General features: G+C 39.9%; 1 protein-coding gene across 1 annotated transcript in view; it reads right to left on the reverse strand.

Moving 5' to 3' along the window:
• ADAMTS12 (ADAM metallopeptidase with thrombospondin type 1 motif 12) overlaps positions 1-24,575 on the reverse strand; it is a 389,831-nt gene that overhangs the window by 89,971 nt on the left and 275,285 nt on the right. The window contains exons 13-16 of the mRNA XM_003899561.4: positions 18,365-18,498; positions 10,791-10,911; positions 2,385-2,629; positions 840-978 (exon numbers count right to left, since the gene is read on the reverse strand). Coding sequence (XP_003899610.4) covers positions 840-978; positions 2,385-2,629; positions 10,791-10,911; positions 18,365-18,498 — 639 coding nt within the window. The remainder of the gene's footprint in view (positions 1-839; positions 979-2,384; positions 2,630-10,790; positions 10,912-18,364; positions 18,499-24,575) is intronic.

Here is a 24,575-nt window from a genome sequence, read left to right on the forward strand (position 1 = left end):
TGTACTCCTCCATAATTGCTAGCCTCCCTTTGCAGTTAGATGGTACCCATGTGACTAACACCAACCAATGAGATGTGAGTGGAAGTGACTTGCAGCACTTTCAGGCCAAGGCTGTCAAAAGAGCCAGGGTGCCTCTCCCAGCTTTCTTTCCTTACGGGGCAAGCTGGAAGCCATGTGTTTTGTATGTCTTATGTAGGAAATGAAGCAGAGTCTTCTAACCTGCTTCAGGCATACAATGGGTTAAAAATCAACCTTCATTGTGTTGAATTACTAAGATTTCAATGTTTTTGTTCTTGTGGCAGAACTTATCTCATCCTGACTAATACATGGCAGCAAGTGAACCTCTCCAGTGCTTGATTTTGTGAGAGTAAGCTGCTGCCCTGCTATATGTGTAAAAACAGATAAACAGGAGATGGAGAAGGAGCACTGGGTTAGGAATCAGAAGAGCTGGTTGTAGTTTGAATTTGACCAAGATTTATGGTACACATTTGAGGAGTTGTTCCACTTTTGTGGTGCTCAGGTTCTCAACCAGAGCAGTGGTTGTTAATGCTTTTTGTTCGACATGTAACGAACCCTTCAAACAAAGGTTTTACGGAAAACTTTTATCAAAGTTTTTATCAGCTCTATAAAAGGCCAGTATATAGAGCTGGTAAAAGAGAAAAACTGCCTCTCTTCAAACCATGACCCTGCAGGCTCACTGTCCACAGAGGCCCCTGGCCATCTCAGTGGAGCCCTGCAGATCCATGGGCAGACAGCACAAAGCAAATCACTGGTGTAATTGCCTCTATGACCTGCTCTGAGGCTGGCATGGTTTCATAGTGACAGCGGCTGTTTCTCACCTGTCCCGCAGGTCACACTGCACTCTGTCCAGCGGCCGTACTGCCAGAAGTACATCTGCTGCTCAACATCATTGTCGAGGCCATCTTTCTGGATTGTGTACTCATACTTGATGCCAGGGTTAGTCACCTGGAATAGAAGCTAAAAGGCAAGAGAGGGGTCATGTCAGACTGTCATGACTTTATACTGTAAGCCAGTCATGTAAAAACACCACACGATGTCAGTCATCTAAAATTAGTAATGGGAGCATGCATTGGAACAAATGCCATTAAATAGATCTATACCTATGTCTGTGTCTAAGTTCATAACTATATGTCCACCTCTACCTCTGTAGCTATATATTCTCCTCTAATTATATTCTCTCTAATTATTTCTTGGCTGGATTCCCGTGGGAATTTCAGTTCACATAAATGGGGAGATCAAATCATATGGGGAGTACTTTGTGGAAATGGCGAGGAGTGTCCTTTCCAACAATAGGCTGATAGGTTACTTTGTGTTCTTACGTACTTACCAGCTTTGTGAATATAGGTAAGTGCCATAGTTTGCCTATATACAAAGTGGGGATAATAAATAGTGTCTATTTGTAGGATTGTTCTGAGGGTTAAATGAGTAAACACATGTAAAGTGGTTAGAACAGTGCCTCAGTGAATGTCAACTTGTATGATGTTTGTTATTGTTGTCTTATGATGGCTTTCCCTACCTCTCAGGCTATTCAGTACCTTTAACAGATAGTAGTTCTGAGCTGACAATGGTCATGGGCTTTAGCTCAGCGATGCTGCTCTTGGGATCTTCCCCTTACTTCCGTCTCCTGCAGGCAGTCTACTCATCACATGTTTAAAATGGATTCACCTTAAACATAGAGGCAGTGGGTTGGTTGCTCCCTGGGGAAGCAAAGTCTCCTGACACTCACGGATCACAGCTGCCATGCTTGACCTTCAGCTTCTGTGAGCGCTCTGATCTCTGGCTCGAAAAAGATGTCTCTCTAACTTTAGACTGTGGCTGGATCTAACTCCTTGGTCATCTGTCATCCTCAATCTGCTTTGCTGCTATTGGTATATCCATTCCACTCCTTGTCTACAGTTCTGTGCCCAGTATGAAAGACAAATTTCTTGTACCTTTGAAGAGCACATATTGTATTCTAACTCCTCCTTCCAGCAAGAATTTCACAAAGCCAAATGCTTTGCTTCAGGACAACACAGAGTAACATGTCAGTTTATCCTCACTGCTGGAAAGCTACTTGGAAACCCGTGCCACAATGACAATAGACTTGAGGAAAAATCACCCTCAAATAAGTCAGCCCAGAAGCTGAACTCAAACCTCCCAGTGGCTGGTTTTAGAGCACCTTGCATTTTGTTTTGGGGGTTTCAGCAATATCTAGGCAATAAAGGATTAACAGCACAAACTAATATCTCATTCCCCTCCCTGCTCCTTGCTAAAAGAGGTTTTAAAGATTCTTACTTGATGTCACCTAGCAAATACCTAGGGGGAAAAATGAGAAGTATTCTAACCAGTACACATGTCAGCAGTTTCCCTCCTTTCTGCATTACCTGGATCCATACAGACTCATTGGTGGGACCTGTGGCCATCAGCTTTTCCAGATCTCCTTTCCTGTCATACTGAAAGACGGTCCCTGCCAGCTTATAGTTCCCGTTCCACTGGATAATAAACCCTCCATTCAGGTAATATTTTTCAGGGTCTTCACTCCTGATGGCCAGGAAATTTCCAGCTCCCTCAACTTCCATTACTCTTATGTCCCTTGCTCCTTTCGGAATGAGCCCAATGTCAACATAACCTAAGGAGAGAAGACACAATCATGAAAGAGGCACGCCAGCTTCTCAGCTGAATGCAAACTGTTTCTGACGCATTGTTCATCCTCTTTCCAGCCTCCCCATCATTTAGTGCCCTTGCTGGATAGCCACTGGGATTGGCAGAAGCACTAATTATGGGGGATTTTCGAGAACTTGGACGGGACCAGAATTCTCAGGAGTTTTGTGACTCAATATGTGCCTGGTTTTGTAAGGAGGGGTGAAATAAGTGCAGATTGGACTCTGAAGCTTTTGTGGTTCATCTAGCATTTATTTTTCTGTAATTTTATGTTGATAGTTCAAAACCCTAAAGCTCCTTGCTAGCTTCCTGCTAGTATTTCTGCTTCCCCCCTTGTGGCTATTAAATTAGACTTCCTAAACATTGCGTTGGATACATACTTTACCTCACCCCCGCTTTGCCAGCAGGTTAAAGACAGACTCTTAGAAGTAATGTAATCCTAGCTTCCATTCATTAAGAAAATCCTAGAGGGAATCTCAGATTGTCACCTGGCTATCTTTAATACAGCCTGTTATGAGGAACTCAACTCTGAGTACAGCCTTTTATACTGTTGGACAATTCTATTCATTAGAAAGTTTTCTTTCTCATTTTTTCTTTTATATATTGCTGAAATAGCAATTTATAATTTATTCTCATGTGTTCTAATTCAGCCTTCCGAAAAAGCGTCATATGTTGACATTTACTTAAAGACAACAATCAACTCTAGCCACAGTCTTATTCTTGTTTAATGGTCATTATGGTAAGAGGCATACTGGTGATAAAAGGAATGAACGCTTAGCAGTTGCCAGTGTTTGCCAGGTTCTATGCTAAACATTTTATGCATTCACCTTATTTATGCTTCTTGAGAACCAATACCTCATAAAATGGAAAGAACATGGACTTGGAGGTTGGCATGGTGAAAGGAGTTCTGGGGCAATGGGAGTTGAAAGACTTGGATTCTAGTCTCTGCATTTCTGCAAATCCGCTCTATGACTTTCATTGATTCATCTAACTTTTTGAATCTCATTGCACAGAAGGGAACTGAATGATGACGTCTGCGGTCCCTCTCAGCTCTAATAGTCAGTGATTTTCCTCTTTTGTAAGCTAACTATTCTTTGTTCTTTCAGCTTTTTTAAAAAAATATATAAAATACAGTTTTAAGACGCTGAAGATCTTGGTCATTTTTCCACTGGATATGCACTAGGTTATTTGGTCTGATGAGCAAGCCCTTCCTCTTTGTCACCTGAAAGTGCCTCAATTTCTTCATGTTCCTCTGGCATTAAAGAAGTATGGGATCCTGGGGGTCAAACCCTGGACTGTCCAGCAAGAATAATTTGCTCTGAAACTGGATACAGATCACAACCTCAGCCTCATTTTTCAAATTGACAGCTCTCATCCAGAGGAACCAAAATGTGGTTTGCGTAGTATTTAATTAAGTTCCATTTGGCTCTCAAAGACTCGTCTGGAACAGCTGATTAAAACCACTAATGTATAACCACCTTGGGGAAGATATTGATCACATGTAATCGAGGCTAATGTTTTTAAAAAATAAATGCCCTTCGAGTGTTGCTATCTGCAGTCATATTCTTACTTAGGATGTTGCATGCCTTTTCATAGCAGAGCTCATGCAGGTAAATCAACTGGTATGAAATACTGTGTCTACTACCTTGCTCCTTGCTTTTAAAAAATGAAAACCGAAATAGAAAAAAACAATAAACAACAGAGTTTGCTTTTTATTCTTCCACTTAAGAGAGAAAATCCAAAATTAGAGATATTTATTATGGGCAGATTGAAAGACGCATACTTAATTTACTGCTTCTGAATACCTTGTAGATAAAAGAAGGACCAGTAAGAATAGCTCCAAAGTACAAGTGACCCATCAGCAACATAGGGGTTAGGGCACCAAGTCCCTATGCAAGTAAAAAAATTTGTGTCTAAGTTTTCACTATCCCCAAACTTAACTACTTGACCAGAAGCTCTACCAATAGCATAAACAGCCCACTACTACATATTTTTTGTGTTATATGCATTATATATTGTATTCTTATGATAAAGTAAGCTAGAGAAAATAAAATGTTAAGAAATTCATAATGAAAATGTATTTGCTACTCATTAAGTGGAAGTGGATCATCATAAAGACCTTCATCCTTGTTGTCTTCATGTTGAGTAGGCTGAGGAGGAAAACGAAGAGGAGGGATTGATTCTTCTCTCAGGTAGAAAAGGTGGAGGAAGTGGAGATGGAGGAAGAGAGGCAGACACACTCAGTAAAACTTTGCAGAAATTCATTGTAATTTCTGTCTGACATTTTGCTTTTTCATTACTCTAAAAGTGTTCTATAAGGTACCAATCCTTCTTCTACCATTTGCTTTAGTTTCAGTGTCTGCATCATAGAAAAGTCTATGTCATAAAATAAATCAAAAGCAGTCTTGAGTAAACAGAACCCTTCTGCTAGACTGTCCAATGTCTGTTTGTTTTCTGGCACTGTTTCTTCTCCATCCTCTTTCTGGGACAGTCCTCTGGTCCTGGTTCGGAAGCACTCTCTTCATCAATTTGTCTTCTGTTAATTCCCCTGGTGTGGTGTCTAGCAACTCTTGAGTTTCTCCAAAATCCATATCTTGAAACCTTTCACCCCCACCTTTTTCACATATTCACAATCTCTTTCATGATTTCCTTGATTGTCTCTGTTATAAGTCCTGTGAAGTCATCCACAACATTGGGACACAGTTTTCTCCAGCAGAAATTTACTCTTGGGCTTCATGGCTTTCACGGCGTTTTCTCAGACAACAGCATCTTCAATGTTGCAATCTTTCCAGACTTTCATGACGTTTCTGTCAGAGTTCTCTTCCACAATGTTGACACTCCTTTCCAGAGTATTGGGTGTAATGAGCCTAGAAGATCCTTATGACCCTCTGATCTAGAGGCTGAATTAGAGACACTGTGTTTCAGGGCAAGTAGGCCACTTTGATGCCTTTGGTGCTTAACTCACGGAGTTTTGGGTAGCCAGGGGCATTGTTCAATATCAAAAGAACTTCAAAAGGCAATTCCTTACTGGCAAGGTACTTCCTGACTTCATGGACAAAGCAGCAATGCATCAAATTCAGAAGAAGCATTCTCATTGTCCAGGCCTTCTCCTTGTACAACCAAAAGACTGGCAGCTTGTGTTTATCTTTTCCCTTCAAGGCTGTTAGGTTAGCTCCTTAATAAATCATAAACCTGACGGCATTTGCACAAAACAATAGAGGTGGCCTATTCCTTCCTGCCTTAAATCTGGTATTCGTTTATCTTCTTTACTAGTAAATGTCCTTTTTAGCATGTTTGCCCCACAATAGGGCCACTTTCATCCACATTAAAAATCTGTTTAGGCAGATTTTTTTCTCTTCGAGGACTTTCTTAATGGCAGCTGGAGACTCATCTGATGTCTCTTGCAGAAGCTGCTTCTTCTGTTATCTTGACATTTTTAAAACCAAACCTCTTTCAAAAATTATCAAATCATACTTTGCAGCTATTAAATTATCCAGCTTTACATCCCTCTCCTTCCTTTTGCTTTAAGTTGTCATATAATGACTTTGCTTTGTATTTATTTATTTATTTATTGAGATGGAGTCTCACTCTGTCACCAGGTTGGAGTGCAGTGGTGAGATCTTGGCTCACTGCAACTTCCGCCTCCTGGGTTCAAGCGATTCTCCTGCCTCAGCCTCCCAAGTAGCTGGGACTACAGGTGCGTGCCACCATGCCCAGCTAATTTTTGTATTTTCAGTAGAGATGGGGTTTCACCATGTTGGCCAAGATTGTCTCGATCTCTTGACTTCATGATCTGTCCGCCTCGGCCTCCCAAAGTGTTGGGATTACAGGCATAAGCCACCACACCCAGACAATGACTTTGCTTTATGTTGAATCATATCAGAGTCTACAGGTGTGGTATGCCTTTCCTATAGCAGTCCTGCACTGATGTGAAAGCTGCATGAAAGATAAAAAGTTTCACAAAAAGTGCAAGGTTTTTGTACCTGCTGGCATAGCTGTAGTGATGGCTTTACAAATTTCCTTTTCTTTTTTTATAATGGTCCTTACACTAGATTCATTTATCTTGAAGTAGCAGACAGCTATATCTGCAGACCTCAATCTATGGTACATATCAAGCAATTCAGCTTTCTCCTGTAATGTCATGACTTTTCTCTGCTTCTTGGGAACATTTCCAGCATCACTTAGTGGCACTTTGTATAAATCCCATGGTGTTATTCAAGGTTTATGGTATTGTGCTAAACACAATGAAAAATATTCAAGAATTGCAGGAGATCACTTTTTACTGTGATATGCAATTTACTGGACAGATGATCTCCTCACATGGAAATGATGAGCATCACACAGCATTTTAAGCAGATATTTGCAACACTTGAGCTCACCACAATAGCAACAGGAGGTGGCTATAAAATTATTATGGTAGTATAGTATTACTACAGTCACTTTTATGCAGTTATGATTTAATACTGCATCTTTGGTTTGATCACATTTCTCTCAATTGCAAATGGTGCCATGTATGGTCTATAAGTGTTTGTGTTCATAAGTTTTAGTAGATTTTAACTTTTTCTAATAGATTTGTGTATATTTTATGGTAGTAAATGATAAAAGAGACTAATATCTACATATATCTTACACATTCATAATATACCTGTTTCTTAATTTTTCTGATATATCTAGGCTACACAGTTCATCTGTGAGTTTCCTCACACTGTCACAAATCTCCAAAACATTTTTCAATATAGTTATTGAAAAACATCCTTATACTAACTGGACTCATTCGGTTCGACCCCATGTTATTCAAGGGTCAGCTGTATTAAGAATGATGAGTATATTTGTTCAGCAAATCAATTTTCTTGCATCTTCCCCAGTGCAAGCATTAGCTACTTGTACCAGTATTAGGGGAAGAGGAGAAACATAATTCCGACCTCAAATAAGAAGTCTCTGGGTCCAAGGAGACCACCTGGAGAAACAATTCCATCACTATCCCAGTCTTGAGCATCTTGAGCTAAAAGAATACTCAGGATGCCTGTAATCCCAGTACTTTGGGAGACCGATATGGTTGGATCATGAGGTCAGGAGTTTGAGACCAGCCTGGTCAACATGGTGAAACTCTATTTCTACTAAAAAAAATACAAAAATTAGCCAGGCGTGATGTCATGCACCTGTAATCCCAGCTACCAGGGAGGCTGAGGCAGGAGAATGACGTGAACCCAGGAGGCAGAGATTGCAGTGAGCCTAGATCGTGCCACTGCACTCCAGCCTGGGCGACAGAGCAAGACTCCATCTCAAAACAAAACAAAACAAAAAACAGGATGTTTGAGGATGGGGCAAAAGATAGGCCCTCATTTCTGAGATTGTGATAAGAGACATCATGCATTATTGACACTAACACACATCTTATCCAACAGTTTTTGTGGTCCACAAAAACGGACTTTACTCACTGGCATATTTGGTCTCCAGTCTTTGACATTTCTAATAAAAATGTGCTCATAAAGAGGTTATACCATTAACCCTGGGCAGTTTATCTACAGTGGCCAACTTGTCTTTTTAAAGATTTATGCTGTCCATTTGAGACAATGCTCATTGCAGGCCAATATCTCATGATGATTTATGCGTGGAGGCTCCCGGGAAAGGCTGGTCCATGTCTGATCCCAGGCTTGAGAGCACTGACACGTAGGTGTCTGGTTCAGAGACAAACCAGTGTTTGACAGGCTCACAAACCACAGAGTGAGGAAGAAATATATAAAAATAACAGTACCTGGTAGATATTTTGAGAAGTTAAAATGCCTTGCCTTAGATTTAGACTCTTAGTCTCAGTTATCTCAAAAGAGGGTTGTGAGAGAATTGGAATCTTGTAACACACTGCGAGCAACCAAAACCCTCTTGTTAGAAACTGGTGGAAAGGAATTGAAGAAAAGGGACATGGGAGAAAGAGAACTGAAAACACGGAGGCACAGGGAGATGTCAAATGCTCAGTGGTGGGCATGTGGCCAGAGGTATTGAGATCTTGCAGGCAGGCAGGGGTAGGGATGAGAGGGGAGCAGAAAACATTTATAATCCCTTTTTCTCATTCCCAAGAGACCAGGGTATAGGAAAGAACCCAGAATTAGAGTCGGATTTCCTAAAGGATTAAAAGGTTAAGTGGCAGAGACCTGGGGACAACAACTCTGGTTTTCAATTGAGTTATCATAATATTAGAAGAATAGCACTTCAGAGGTCAAGATAGAAACTCATAAAGAAAATTAAATAAAACACCACGGTCGTGGTGGCTCACGCCTGTAATTCCAGCCCTTTGGGAAGCCAAGGTGGGTGGATCACGAGGTCAAGAGATCAAGATCTTTCTGGCCAACATGGTGAAACCCCATCTCTACGGAAAATACAAAAATTATCTGGGTGTGGTGGCGCGCGCCTGTAGTCCCAGCTACTCAGGAGGCTGAGGCAGGAGAATCACTTGAACCCGGCATGCAGAGGTTGCAGTGAGCTGCGATTGCAGCACTGCACTCCAGCCTGGCGACAGGGCGAGACTCTGTCTCAAAAAAACAAAAACAGAAACAAAAACAAACAAACAACAACAACAAAAAAAAACAGGTTAAATGCAGACATACGATTTTAAGTGTAACTTTTTATAAGTAAGTAAAGTCACTATAAATAATGGAAAATATTTACAAAACACCTTTGTAAAGCTTGTAAAAACACTGGCTATCATAGAGTGCTTAATTATAGGCCTAAGACACACGGGTTATCATTCACATTCCAAATAAGTAATCCGGAGAATATTTTTCATCCATAATAAAGCTAACAATCAAAGCTTTACAATCTTCCAGTGGTAATTCTCATGGGCACAACAAGCATTAAGTCTCACAATTTAACCTTATTGTGAGATGTAATCCAATAGTCAAAGATGAAAAAGAGGGATGGAAATTAAATTTAGACTGTTGGCTGTTATGATTACTAGGGAACAATAGGTCATGTACTTAACTGAAGGACACACTTGATCCTCTCAGGATCCTACTCAATAACTTCCTCCTGGGTAGGAAGAATGTTTAGAAGAGAGATGCTGTTTTTCTAGAATCCAGGAAAACAGGGATTTACCATCTCTGATAGTGGCTATCACTTTCTGTGCTGAGCATCACCGCTGTGTAGCAGACGCTGCCCGTCTCCCCTCAGGCCCTACTACAATAGTGCATGATGGATTCCCTACTCCCAGCATCTCCACGTAATCCAGAGAATTAACAGTCTGATCTCCCTAGAGTAACTCAACCCATGACTAGTGGAAAGTGGTGTATATTATCTCAATTCCTTCACCCCTCAGGTGGGGAAAACTCAGGGGAGCAAGATCTGCTGTGGCTCCCATATGATGGTTCACCCTTTCTTAGCTGCCTTCCTTGGGAACTGACTCTGCATTGGGGTCCGCCACTGAAGGTGGACTCTTCATGCCCTGAGGACTATCCATAGCCCAAAGCTGCACAGAGAAGAAACTCCACAAAAAGTGACTATGGGAAAAGAATAGTAAAGTATGGATCAGAAGGGGATGCTACGTGGAGGAGCTGTCTGGAAAGCCATAACGCACCAGTGGGTGGGACCCTCTCCCAGGGAGAAATTGGGAATAAAAGAGATTTGATACAACCTTGCCTTGCTTCTCTTTTGACTTTGAATTGAAGGTGCACCCCAATTCTTCTGCCTGTAAACCCATTGCTGGCTTCTGTCCTCACTACAGAATCTGTCCTTGTGTCTGCAGCCTTCCCAGCCAGCTTCTGATCGCTTCTCTCCCCTTGTTCTTGGTCTGTTCCAATGCCATTGGCTTTAATGCTGGATCCTCTTGTGATGCCCATTCTCAAAGAGGATCCTCTCCCAGGGATCATGCTCTTACACCTGTTCCTGTGCACAACCACAAGGCCATTTCAGATCTCTATCTCACTGTGATGTATCTTGTGTTTTGTCAGCAATCAACCTCTTTCCTAAAACTGCCAAGGAACCTTTACTCCTTTATGGTAAAGGCTACATTCCATTTTGAATGCTTTGAATGTCACAGACTGTTTAAAAAAAATAAAAACAAAAACTAGGAATCAATCAACCATTGATCTTGCCCCCCGACCTTTGGTCTCCTGCCACTTTATTTATTTGTTTATTACCAGATCCTTCCTTCTGCTTAAACATCTTTCTCACGGTCTGGCAGGAAGAGCCATCTCCCAGGCACACACCGCAGCGATCCTCTGTGGCATTGGAATCGATCTCATAGTCACAGCCAACCATCTGTGGGGAAGAGAGGTGGAGGATGAATACCCAGACAGGGGATGCCACTCTTGCCTGGATCTGTGACTTCTCCTTTCCCCTTTGGTGCTTCATAAGACTGGACAGGAGGTACCAGGGTACAAGGACAAATGTTTGTTCCTGGTGGCAGCAAGAGGAATATCCAAGCATCCACCAATGGTAAAGGCACTACTTGCTCAGAGGGGAGGGAGGCACACATTGAGTGAGGTCTCTAATTTCCTGAGTCAGAGGCAGAACTGAACAAAATCTATGAAAATGTTCCAAAAGTCTAACTATAAAAACGTCTTGGAGTTGAAGCTAGTAGAGCAGCAAGTCTCTTTCAGATGTGCTCTCATCCTGGAAAAAGAGAGCCACGAAGCTTGGGGTGTTCTGTGGAAGTGGATACCAAAGAATCATGACACTTAGATTGAAAGTCATGAACCATATCTGACCTTCACCTGGACGTTTCTGTGACTTGCTTTCTTCCATGATCACAAGGGAAAGCTATACCATATTCCTTTAGTCATAATTTTCTTTCTTGTTTGGGAACAATTGTGTCCAGATAGTTTCATTTCCTTTTTGATCTTTAAAGATCATTTTCTTTCTAACTTGAAAGCCACCCCAAATCTACTCAAAGGAAGAAGGGTTTGAATCTTTTTTAAGAGAGAGATGGAATCTTGCTATTTTGCTCAAGCCAGAGTGCAGTAGCTATTCACAGTCAACAGCCTTGAACTCCTGGCCTCCCACCTCAGCCTTCTGAGTAGCTAGGACTATAGGTACCACACCAGGCTTATTTTGAGTCTTTAAATACACCCTCTACCATCTAAACAGAGAATGAATGCCCACTAACAGAAGATAGCTTCATTCTTTAGGTTAATTGTCTTTAATTTCCTTTAGGTCCAAAGACTGTGCTACTTCACCCAGTTGGGGGAAAAAAATAAAGTGCTAAGAGATTTAAAAAAATTAATTATGCTAATAAAAATGGGAAAAAAAGCAATGTACGAAACAGGTGCCTTCAGTGACTATGAATAGAATGCCAACCCTTCACAAGCAATATGTTTGCATCAAGCTTGAGAACCCTCTAATAAGCTGACATTTACAACCATATTCCCAGTGGCCTTCATTCCTTCACTGATTTGGAATGATTGCTAGGGAGATTGACTCTGAGGAATATTAATTTTAAAGTATTTTCTTTAATCTCTATCAACAGGGAAATAGATATAAAAATGTGAAGAATAAAGGAAAGAAAGTCAGAAAAGCAAATATCTGAAGCTCAAGTCTTTCTTCTTGAATGGGTAGTTACATTTCTAAACTAATATTTGCCTGCATAACTGAGACAACAGGGTTGGGGGAAGGAGACACACCCATGTCCCCAATATTCTGTCCCACAGCATATTAAATGGGTTCTTGCAGAGACTCACCCAATTTAATTTTCCTGTGAGCTGCATGCAGTACAGTAAAAATTGAATTAAGTATACAACAGAAGATCTAGGAAGACATGAACCAGTCTTCCTTGTTGCATATAAAACATAAGGGGCTGGGCCAGGCGCGGTGGCTCAAGGCTGTAATCCCAGCACTTTGGGAGGCCGAGACGGGCGGATCACGAGGTCAGGAGATCGAGACCATCCTGGCTAACACGGTGAAACCCCGTCTCTACTAAAAAATACAAAAAGCTAGCCGGGCGAGGTGGTGGGCGCCTGTAGTCCCAGCTACTCGGGAGACTGAGGCAGGAGAGTGGCGTGAACTGGGGAGGCGGAGCTTGCAGTGAGCTGAGATCCGGCCACTGCACTCCAGCCTGGGCGACAGAGCGAGACTCCGTCTCAAAATGAAAAAAAAAAAAAAAAAAACCATAAGGGGCTCTCAGAGGAAAAGAAACAAACCTCAGTCTTCTTCATAACACGCTCTGGCAACACAGAAAGCCCACAACAGTATGGTCTTTCTGCCTTCAGCAGAATCAGAGGTGGCTCTGCTGCTGCTACCTAATGTGGGAAATGACTTCAGCATGGCCCTTTGCTGATGTGACTCTGAATGTGCCAGGCAGTCACCCCAACAGGTAGTGTGTTTGTGAAAAAAATCATTTTCGTTTCCCATCTTATCAGTTACAGTGGTGGCGCGAATAGTGATGGTGGTGGTGGTAATGATGTTGAAGGTGGTGAAAATAGTGATGATGTTGTAGTGGTGGTGGTGATGGATAATAATGGTGGGGGGCAGGATGGCGGTAGTGATGGTGGTGGTGGTGGTGTCCATGCATCATCATGTCCATATCATCATCTCTTTCTGTCATGTCATCCTGTCATGCATAAATAAATGTAAAACTATCATAAATAAATAATGTCAAATGTCATAATATGTCATCATCAATGTCATATCATCATGTCATAAATAAATATGCATAATTAATATAAATAAATAAATATGCATCATCATGTCAACTAAATAAATAAATAAAATAAATAATAAAAAATATAAATGTAATAAAATATTAAGTAATATTATATATAATAAATGAAATGTAAATAAATGCATGTGTGAAAATGTAAAATAATAAATAGTAAGTAATTATAAATATATAAATGGTAGTAAAATGAAATAGTAATGTAATAAAAATGTAAAATAGTGAAAATAATAAATATTAGTAAAGTAATATAAATAATAAAGTAAGTAATTGTCAAGTAAATAAATAATAAATAAAATAGTAATGTCATAACAAAAATAAAGTAAGTAATTCCATAAATATAAAAATGAAAAGTAATTAGTAATATAAATAGTAATGTCGTAATAATTGTAAAATGGTAAAATGAATTAATAAATAAAGCCAAGTAAAATAATAGTAGTAATAAAATGACACAATAAAATGGTATGTCATTTTCAAACAATCATGTAAAATATCAACAATTAATAATACATTAAGTAAATTCCCTCTAATAAATGTATGTAAATAGACTGAATAAATACTCAATGTAATAAGGCTGGAAAAACCAAACACAAATAAATTCAAAATAAAATAATCCAAAGTAAATGAATATAATGCATCAAATGCTCTATCATTGAAATGAAATACTAAATGAAAGCAATCGACCATCGACAACCAGTAAGCTGATGCACTAAGAATTAGAATAAATGTGTGAAATAGATGAATAAGTAATAGTATACCATAATCATAAAACAAAATAAATATTGGCATCAGACTAGTAATGTCGTAAATGTGGTATGGTGATGGTGGTTTGATTTGATGGTGGTGATCGTAGTGGTGGTGGTGATTTGATGGTGGTGGTGGTGATGTGGTAATGGTGGTAGTGATGATGTGGTGGTGGTTATGGTGGGATGATGGTGGTAGTGATGGTGGAGTGATGATTGTGGGGGTGGTGGAGATAGTGTTAGTAGTGGGGATGTGGTAGTGGTAGTGGTAGTGGTAATTTGATGGTAGTGGTAGTGGTGGTGGTGATGACATGGTGGTGGTGATGGTTGGGTGATAGTGACTGATGGTGGCAGTGGTGGTGATGTGGTAGTGGTGTTGACTTGATGGTGGCAGTGATTTGATGATAGTGGTGGTGGTGATGTGGTAATGGTGCTGATTTGATGGTGGTGGTGATGGTAGTGGTGATATGGTAGTGGTGGTGATTTGATGATGGTGGTTGTGGTGGTGGTGATGATGTGGTGGCGGTGATGGTTGAGTGATAGTGGCTGATGGTGGTGGTGGTGATGTAGTGGTGGTGGTGATGTGATGATGGTGGTGATGTGGTAATGGTGCTGATTTGATGGTAGTGGTGATAGTAGTGGTGATGTGATGGTAGTGGTGGTGGTGATTTGATGATGGTGGTTGTGGTGGTGATGTGGTGATTTGATGGTGGTGGTGATGATGGTTGTGGTGGTGGTGGTGATGTGGTAGTGGTGGTGGTGGTGGTGGTGATGTGGTAATGGTGGCAGTGATGAAGTGGTGGTGATGGTGGGGTGATGGTGGTGGTGGTGGAGGTAGTGGTGGTGGTGGTTATGTGGTAGTGGTGGTTATGTGGTAGTGGTGGTGGTGGTGATGTGGTGATATGATGGTGGTGGTAGTGGTGGTGGTGGTGATGTAGTAGTGATGGTTGGGTGATAATGGTGGTGGCAATATGGTGGTGGTGATGGCAGCAGTGGTGGTGGTGGTGGTGGTGATGTGGGGGTGATGGTGATGATGGTGGTGGTGGTGGTGGTAGTGGTGTGGTGGTATAGCGAGTAGTTAACTATGAGAGGAGGTTGAGAAGGACTCAAGAATGACTTACTGATTTCTGGCCTAGATATCAGTAAACATAGATGGTTTTAGTATCATTCCAAAAAGAAGTACTATAGAAGAACAGGTTGGGGTAAGAATTAGGTATAATTTTAATTTAGAAATGTTAAGATTGAAGTAACTGTTGGGCTTTTAAGGGTCAGGAGATAGGACCTGGTATTCTGAATGTAGATCTGGCTCAGAGCAATTGATTTAGGGATGTTTAGTGTATCACTGAGATGGCCAAAATGGCCTTGGAGATGAAAGAAGGTTCAAATCAGTTTTTGAGAGAAATCAGTGAGGAAGCTAACTCAGGACAGTGGGAAGACTGTCAAATAAGGATAAAAGCTTAGGTGGATTGAAAACATTGACTTTGTAAGGACACACATGTATAATGTTGAATTTTTATTTTAGGGAGTGCATAGTAGGCTAACGGTAAGATCAAAAAAGGGGTGTAATGGGGTTGATCCAGAACCTTATCCAGAACTGGGGTAAGAGATTGGGGGAAGGCTAAGAGAAAGTTAGGGAGCAGCTGATGGATAGACCAGAACATCTGGTCTATTTTAGAAGGAAATTCAGCCAATGTTATGCTGACTGTGTGAAGAGGGAGGAGTCCAGGAGCTGAAGTCAAGCAACTGGTTACCAGGAGAAAGAGGGGAGAGAGCTGGAAGGTTAGCGAGCCGGCCTCAGATAGTGGGTATGAGAGTGAGAGCTCAGAGCTGGAAGTGGGTGGAGGTGAGTAGGGCATTTGCTCATTTTTAAAAGCTTATTCTGTCATCCTGGTAATTTAAAATGGAAGGTGTCCTGAAAAGTCAAAGTTTAAATCTGTATCTTTGATAAACAAGCTTACTAAAGAAAAACTAAGGGGAAGGGCACAGATAGTTACCTCCCAGAACAAATTCAGTTCTGATCAGGGCTTGATAATTTCCTTGACAATATAATCTGCAACTCTAACATACCAAAATATTGGCAAATAGTGTAATTTCAAAACAGACATGAATATAAGCAACCAAATTTTCATATTCACAAAGAATGTAGATTAGACAAACACTGCATTGTTTTCCTGAAAGCGTATGTTTTTATGTCAATACATGCTCAATCCCCTTTGAAAAAACTAGTAAATGAATAAGGAGGGTAACAATAAAACTAGCAAATAAGGGGCCTGGAACTACCTACAACCTGGATCCTTGAAGATAAAGTATTTAGGCTATTAAGTATATTTGATTTGACACCATTTTTTTCAGCTTAAAAACTCAAATCAATGTGGTACAGACAGAAAGCGGGCAAGTATAGCTTCTAAAAGGTCTTAACTGGCACCCAGAAAGAGGAAGGCAGGCTGATAAAATCTAGCTTATTCTATGGGGTTCATTTGATTGGCCTCAAGAAAGACATCCAACTTGTAATGGTTCTCAATCCTGGCTACTTATTAGAATCGCCTGGAGAGCTTTTAGAAATTACTGATGTCTGGGCTCTATTTCAAACCTGTTAATTCAGGATCTCTGGGATGTGGGGTCTGGGCACTGATGTTTTAAAATCTCCCCAGGTGATTATTATATGCAGCTAGGGCTAAGGACTTTAGTCACTGAGGAGTAAATGTGATGCTGAAATTATCTTTTAGATCTAAATAACTTTGCATTTATAGAAATAGCATCTTTAGCCTGTGATGGAAAACAGGGGCCTTGAACAAAATAAATGAAAAAGGAACTGTATAGAGAAATACGAACCTTCTCAGAGTGCTGAATATTTAGGGGCAAGAGCTTGTCACAGGGAATAATTTTGTCCAGTGGAAAAAAATATTATAAATATTTTAAAAAAACAAATAAAATTTGTTGAGTTTACAGATCTATTTTCTAAGAGTTTATCTTACACCAGGGCCTCTGTTAAGGGCTCAACATATATTACCTGTGAAAGTTGTCAGAATCAAAATGGAGCAACTAATGTTAAGAAAAAACCTGATAAATATGGCCAGGGAAGGCTAGGAAGAATTAGTTCTCACCCTGTATGCCTGATGATGAAAAAGGCTCTGCAAAAACCAAAACCTTGCGCAAAGGCTATTACAACCTTACACAAAAAATACTTTTGCAATGACATCTGCCCAGCAACTTCCTGAGCAACCTCGGATTGGTGTCACCCTTGTTATTGATCTCTGCAGGAAATTATAATTATTTAAAAACAATTCTGCAATTCTCTTCAACGTTTTTTCCTTTAAAAATTTTCATTTTCTTTTAAAAACCCCTCTCTTCCTTTACCTTCCTAAATATGCACATAGTTAACTGTGGTATACATATTCCCATTGCAATGCACTATTCCCAAATAAGCTTTATTTTGTTTTAGAGAGCCTCTCTCTGTTATTTAGGTTAACAGACCTTATTTAATCTTTTGACAACCCCAACTAGGCAGATACATAAAAAATTCCAGTTCTGTGACAGAAAACTGAGTCTTAGAAAGATGTATAGGATCATACAACTAGTAAATGATGGTACTGAGTTCATATTCTAAAACCCCAGTGCTAAACCATTATGATTTACTAACTGATCAAAACATCTTCCTTTAACCGAATAAAAACACATTCTCTCTAAACTGAGATTTATGCCTGGGGGTTGGATCACAAGTCCTGCTCCTCAGTTCCTTGCAAAATAAAATGCAAGCAACAAGAAGGAATTCTTTAATGGTTACACACTTAAAAGCACCAACACATCAGGTCTAAATAATTTATATCAACTTGATTAATGAAGTGAGTGTGGAAAAATTACATAGAAATCAGAAACCTGTTTTGTAACCACTGTCATGCCATCTCTCTGAGAAGCTCATGTTGATAGTCAATGGAGAGCTAAATGTGAAAATGCATTATGGAAAGTACCATAGAAGCTATTATTAATTTCAGTTTTTCTCAAATTTAATGCCACTGAAATAATCTGGGCTGGGCTTTCCTGACAATTCTTCTTTTTCATGCTCAATGTTTAAAATAATATCATAGTGCACATCAACCAATCAAGAAATGAAGATGATGGCAGAAGGAAAAAAACATTCAATCCAAAACTGTGACTTTGATCAACACTGAGAAGTCTTGTCTTTTCATTTCATGAACTATATATAAAAAACAGATGAGGTGTAAATGCCGTGAAAGCACAAACTTAGAACATCTGACTTCCCAAATTAGTAAAAGTCATGATTTTATAAAGTTGTAGATTAATGAAACATACCCAATACCTTACATATGCCATTAATACAGACATTTCTGCTGTTGCCGCCTTCAAAGCAAGGGGTACCATCAATGACAGCATCCAGCATTTTCTCAGAAAACTGGCCATCTATGGGTCGGCAGTAGAGCTCACAAGGATGTGCTGAAGGGAAAAAAGAAGGCAAATCCTTCAAAGTTAGCTTTTAGCTCAGCATCCTCCCCAGGATTCCTCTGTACTTATAACCCCCAAGTGCCATTTACTCTGACGATCCTATCTTTTTACCTGCTTGAGATACATCCTGAAATGTGCCTCAAGACACATTTCACACATCCAGGTGCTGAATCCAAGGATTATTTTTCCTTTTTGAAAACAAGTTTTATAATGAATTAAATTAAAAGATTGCTTTAAAACACTCTATTCTTTGCTGTAAACGATGACTCCTTTCTATTCAACATTGAATTGTGCTGATAAAATAAGGCACTGAGCATCTGGGGTTAGCTTAGAAAATAAGTTATTGCAACCAGCCATGAAGGACTCCAGGCAAGCGGGATGCCTGCTTGTTTCTTGCAGCAAAGTAAGTAGACCTCCAGGGGACAGGCATCCCCTCCCATAGGGCCAGCTCATTACTACCACAACCTCCATCACCACCAGCATAAACCTGCCCCAACAAATGTCCTCCTCCAGTCTAAGAGGTGCTTAGATTGACAACCATGTGGAAACATTTTTTTGTTGTTGTTCAAACTGAAGCCGACCTGCTTCTCATAGTGCTCCATCCCATCAGCTTGGGTCCTACACTGATTTCATTCTAAGGTTCAGTTTTCTACTCCATTGTGAATGAAGACAGGGTGATCTACAGCACAGGAATATTTACTTAATAAAATACATACCCACATGTATGTACACAGAATAACCAGAAAGATAGATCACATTTAAATCACAGATTGCCTTAAACATTTTAATAGTGAATACACGTATATGATAAGAAGAATTCAAATAATTTTCTTATGAATGTAATGAATGCTTTTCTTTAAGTGAAAAACACAACAATGTCTTCTTTGGCAGGGATTTTGGGGTCTCTTCTGGATGTGTTTATTATGGGCAGGGCTGTTAGTTGCTACTTTGTGTGATCAGCGGAGGGCTCAATAGTACCAGCCATAAGGCTATTCGTCATGGGCCCACCTCACTGGGCTGGGCACCAAATGCCAAGACCGGATGCACAGTGATAGCTGTGTCTGCTTGAGGGTGCAGTGATCCACGTGGCCAGGAAATGAAAGTGCAAAATTCACACACATGTAACCCTGAGCAAAAGCTCCAAATGCTGAAACACTGAACAAACTTGAGACTGAGGCCAAAAACATCTATTCAGAGCTTAAAAGAGATAAGTGAACTAGCTCAGAAGCAGAAAATTAGATATCACATGTTCTCACTTTTAAGTGAGAGCTAAACATCGGACATACATAGACATAAAGATGGAGATAGACTCTGGGGACTCCAAAAGCAAGGAGGGTGGAAGGAGGGTGAGGGTTTCAAAATTACATATTGCGTACAGTGTTCAATATTTGGGTGCTAGGTACACTAGAACCCCAACCCCTACCATTATGCATGTAATACCCAGGTAACAAACAAGCACATGTGCTCCCTGAATCCAAAAACAAACAAACAAACAACAAAGCTTAAAAGAGAAAGATAGGGCACATGTATACATATGTAACAAACCTGCACGTTGTGCACATGTACCCTAGAACTTAAAGTATAATAATTTAAAAAAATTAAAAAAAAGAAAGATAAAAGCCAATATGTAAATAAAGAAAAGCAATTGATTTCACATAAGGTGCAGTGGATAAGTTGTCTGACAAGATAAAGTCAAAATGAGTTGAAGAGATAATTGGATAAAGAGCCAGTGGAAAAGTGTCGAGACTCTGGGACAAAGCATGACTTGGGATTATTGTGCAGCTCCATTTCTGGCAGCATGGTTAGCTCTGTTACTGGGCAAACTGGAATAGTAGTACTAAAGGGAGCAACCTGGGAACAAGTCTATTCTCCTAACGATGAGAACATCAATCCAGGTGCTGAATCCAAGGATTACTTCATTAAGACTTTGGTTTCAACTTTAGAATTGGATTTGGGATTTTGTATTTGGAATACATAAAGCAAAAATATAAAGCAGCCCTGAATAACTCTGGAGCTTTTCTAAGGAATCATCTGTTTCAAGGCTGCTGGGAAGAGTTGGGACCACAGCATGTTCATTGCCGCAATGGAATGTTTATTCAGAGAGAAATGGACAGATTCACTAAGTTGCATTTACATAATGGACTGCTATGCAGCCACTAAAAGGAATGAAGTAAACCAGTAAACCACGATGCCATGATCTACTCAGTGAATCAAGATGCAGAATTGGCAAATTGTGGTTCTATCTGTGCGCAAATGAAAACCTGCTGTTAGCATGGTTATCTTGGAGGAATACATTCAATGCAGTGGGATAATAATAATTCATTTTTGTTTCATTCTATTATGTGCACTTGCATTTTTATAAGACACATCTATTCCTTTTAAAAATAATAAGTCTTGGCCCTCACACAGGAAAACTGGAAAAGTCTTCTTTCCCCAGTGATATTTATGACACATCTCCATAAAGAGAGGCCCTAATTTCAAAACTTCCCTCCACCCTGTTTCCACAACACAGGACTAGTACATGCTTTAAGGCTAGACAGGTTAACTGAAGTACACTGTCCACGAGAAACACACGTGTGTGTTGACTATAAGTATAGTGGTTTATGGAGTCTTAGAAATTATCTAGGAAATAACATTTGTAATAACAACAACGACAGCACACAGATCCTCTGCTGTGACTCTCCCAGAGCTCCCACCACCATGACCTATAGGTGTGCCTCAGGCCAGGGAGAACGCTGTGTTTGAAAGCAATCATCCTAAATGGAAAGTTCAGTGCTATTGAAGACTTTTATAAGGCTGAGCCTGAGGTCCTCCTTCTCTGTCCCCTCCTTCTCTGGCCTTTGTCTTTCATGGTGCTCTGGAAGGGCTCTCATTATATCATTAAGTTGTCCTGTGACACAGGGATCTACAGGAGGAGGCAAGAGTGTTAACGGATGGTCTTAATTCTTGGGAGTCATCACTGGTATCAGAGATTCTCTGTGCCAGACATCAACCTTGTTGAGTTCATCATCTCTATAGAGTTGAGTACTTTCCTTGTCTCACATTTATTCCCCTGCCCTGATGCAGCCTTTTGTAGGGTCATGTGATTTTTTGCCCTCTAGCTTTCGAGAGCTTTCAAGTCCATTTATAATTCAGCTAAGTGAAAGCTCTAAAACTAATTTACTAGTGAACTCTCACCCTCACATTGTCTGATTAATCCTCTCAAAGGGAACTTAGGAAAAGAGATGAGCTTACCGAATCAAAGTTCGCATTTTCAATTTTGCAGAAACAGGGTGACTCAACATTTTTGGATAATGATCTTAATAAATGATAGAAATGAAAGCTCTAACTTGCTAAAAAGAATGAAAATATTTCTTAGGTAAGGAAAAGTTTTGATGCATTTCATGTTTTGTGAATAGACTGGAATGTGAGTTTCATCATTTTAAAGAATCCAGTTTCTAAAATCCATTCACAGGCAGGGCTTCATGGGCATAAGACCTGTGCTTTTACCCAGGACCTCACACTTGGTTGAATGCTGTTGTCTCTGTCTTGCAATTCTTAATCATTTTACCTTTGAACTTGTGCTGGGTAAGGGAAGGCCAAAATGGGAAGGCGGTGTGCACATGAAGGGAAGTGCTGTGCACCCCTGCCGCTCCTCAACAGAGCCCAAGAAATACTAAACCTCAAAGCAAAAGGCATAACTTAAAATGTTTTATTGATGCAAGAAGTTATGTTTAACTTAAAAAGGAAGCTTAAGGACTAAAATCAAATCGGCTTGGGGGAAAAAACAAAAATGAAAACTTGTGACTGTATCACAGCCCAAAATAAGTCAAGTAATTACCAAGTGTCTGAACTCTTTGGCTAGTCTAAAATGGCATTCTTGTACTTTCTAATATGGTAATCTTACTGTAATCCCCACAATACACGGAAATATGTATTAGTGAAATATAAGAAGGCATTAAAGTGAATATATTCTATAGTAACCATAGAAAGGTATAAAAACAAAAGCAGAAATAATTTTTTAAAATGAATTAAACCCTTGTCATTGATGTTTTATTTTAATTTTATTTTTTATTTTTAAAATTTTTCTGTAGAGGCAGGGTCTTACTTTGTCACCCAGGCTGGAGTGAGGTGGTGCAATCATAGGTCATTACAGCCTCAAACTTCTGTGCTGAAGCGATCCTCCCGCCTCACCCTCCTGACTAGTTAGGTTTACAGGCATGCACCACTATGCCTGGCTGTATTGATGTATTAGATTAGGGTAAGTGCAGTACCCTAGAAATAGAAATAGAAAAAAGAGTTTTCTATTTACTGTGTAGTTTTAAGTTCTGTCTTTTGGTTAAGATGCTTAAGAAGTAAACTTAGAATCACAACTTTAATTATTTAAGCAATATAATAAGTAGTCATCAATGTTTAAATGTTTAGAAAATACTGGTTTTCAAGGGCAAGATATATAGGTTTAATAAACTGAGCCTTAATCATAATAAAAAGGGTTGTTGGGTTTTCCACCAGAGCTCCTGGCTTATGAAATAATCGAAGGTTTTAAAGACATGAACATTGCCTTAGGGAAAATTCAAAATTCAGTGCATCGGTCCTAAGGAAATGAACTTAACCCAGTCCCTGTGTGTTTTTGTGCTTAACGACCAGGCTGCAGAGTCAGGCCTGGGCTAACTCTTGGTTCTATCTCATAGTCTGAGTTTGGGCAAGTTACATAGGTCCTCTGAACCTATTACCTCATCTCTAAAAATTGGGTCAAAAATAGCTTTCCTTGAAGGGTTTTCTTGTGGAGATAAAATTAGGAAAAAAATATATAAAGTGTTGTGGGAAGTATCACTGTTCACTGAGGGATAAGTCATTGTCTGCTAACGACCAAATAATAGCATAGGAATCTGTAAAGAAACTACCGGGATAGAGGATGAATGCTGATAGACTGGGTAGGAAATAAGGTCAGAGGGTGGCAAACTTCATCTGAGTTAGAGAAGCAAATCAATCACTCCAAAGTGAGTGGGATTGATGTCAACTTGTGTAACTCTCACTTCTTTAGTACCTATTGGTTTGCTAGTCAAAAAGTAGGCACATGATGAATGCTTGCAAACAAATGAAAAGCAAAGCTGAATCAAATCTTTTTATTCCAAGTCCAGCTACTTGAGCCATCAGAGTTAGATACACACAAATCCAACTGTGTATCTGGGAGGGGGATCCCATACTAAGCACATGTGATACCACTGGAGCAGCTATGCTATCTTAGCTCTGACAGGCTGCTCATTCAGAGTCTACAGGACCACTGACCCAAATAGTTTTAACAAATTGAGAATGTGCAGGATATACATATAGATAGCATGGACTGGATGTGCCTTGCATCACTTGGTAATTTTGGAGTACACCTGGGTATATGCATGAGTTTTCTTGTATTCAAATGCCTGACTCAGGAAACTAAATTGCACCAATAAGCGAGTGGTTTTCCCCTCTAGAGCATAAATGACACCAAACAATTGGGGGCAAGGAGCAATCGTTGCCCTTGACAACTGAGAGCCATCAGGGTATTTTGGATACCTGAGCTGAGCAAAGCACTGCAGAACCTTTCTTTCAAAAGCTATTGCATAAGTCTAACAGCCCAAATACATGATTCTCAAATATATGATTTTTCTTGTGTCCTATCACCCTGGATTTTCTGGAACTCAAAACTCATGAACAATTTGATTAGCTATTTTTTACTACCTTGCCTTAAATTTCTTTAACACAGAAAAATCTTTTCTGTTTCATTTCTTACTCAGATAACAACAAACAACACGAATATGTTTTTAGATGTTGATCTCTAGCTAACGGTCACTGATTCTTCCTCATTTTAAGAAGACAATGTGTCTGGAAGTTTTGCCAAGGCCGCTGTTCCATTCTCCAACTCCATTATGTCCCCATCCCTCTTGCGCAACATTCAGATGTTTGATTTTACTTTTTACCCTTCTCATACTCCTGTACGTATAAAAATGTTGATTTCTGGCCCAGAGCTGGCTTTTGTTCTTTCATTCCTATTTTCTTGCCTTTCTGCCTGTTATTCCACTCCCACTCGGAATGACTCTATTTTGAATGCC

This window comes from Papio anubis, chromosome 5, assembly GCF_008728515.1.
Source record: "Papio anubis isolate 15944 chromosome 5, Panubis1.0, whole genome shotgun sequence".
Lineage (NCBI taxonomy): Eukaryota > Metazoa > Chordata > Mammalia > Primates > Cercopithecidae > Papio > Papio anubis.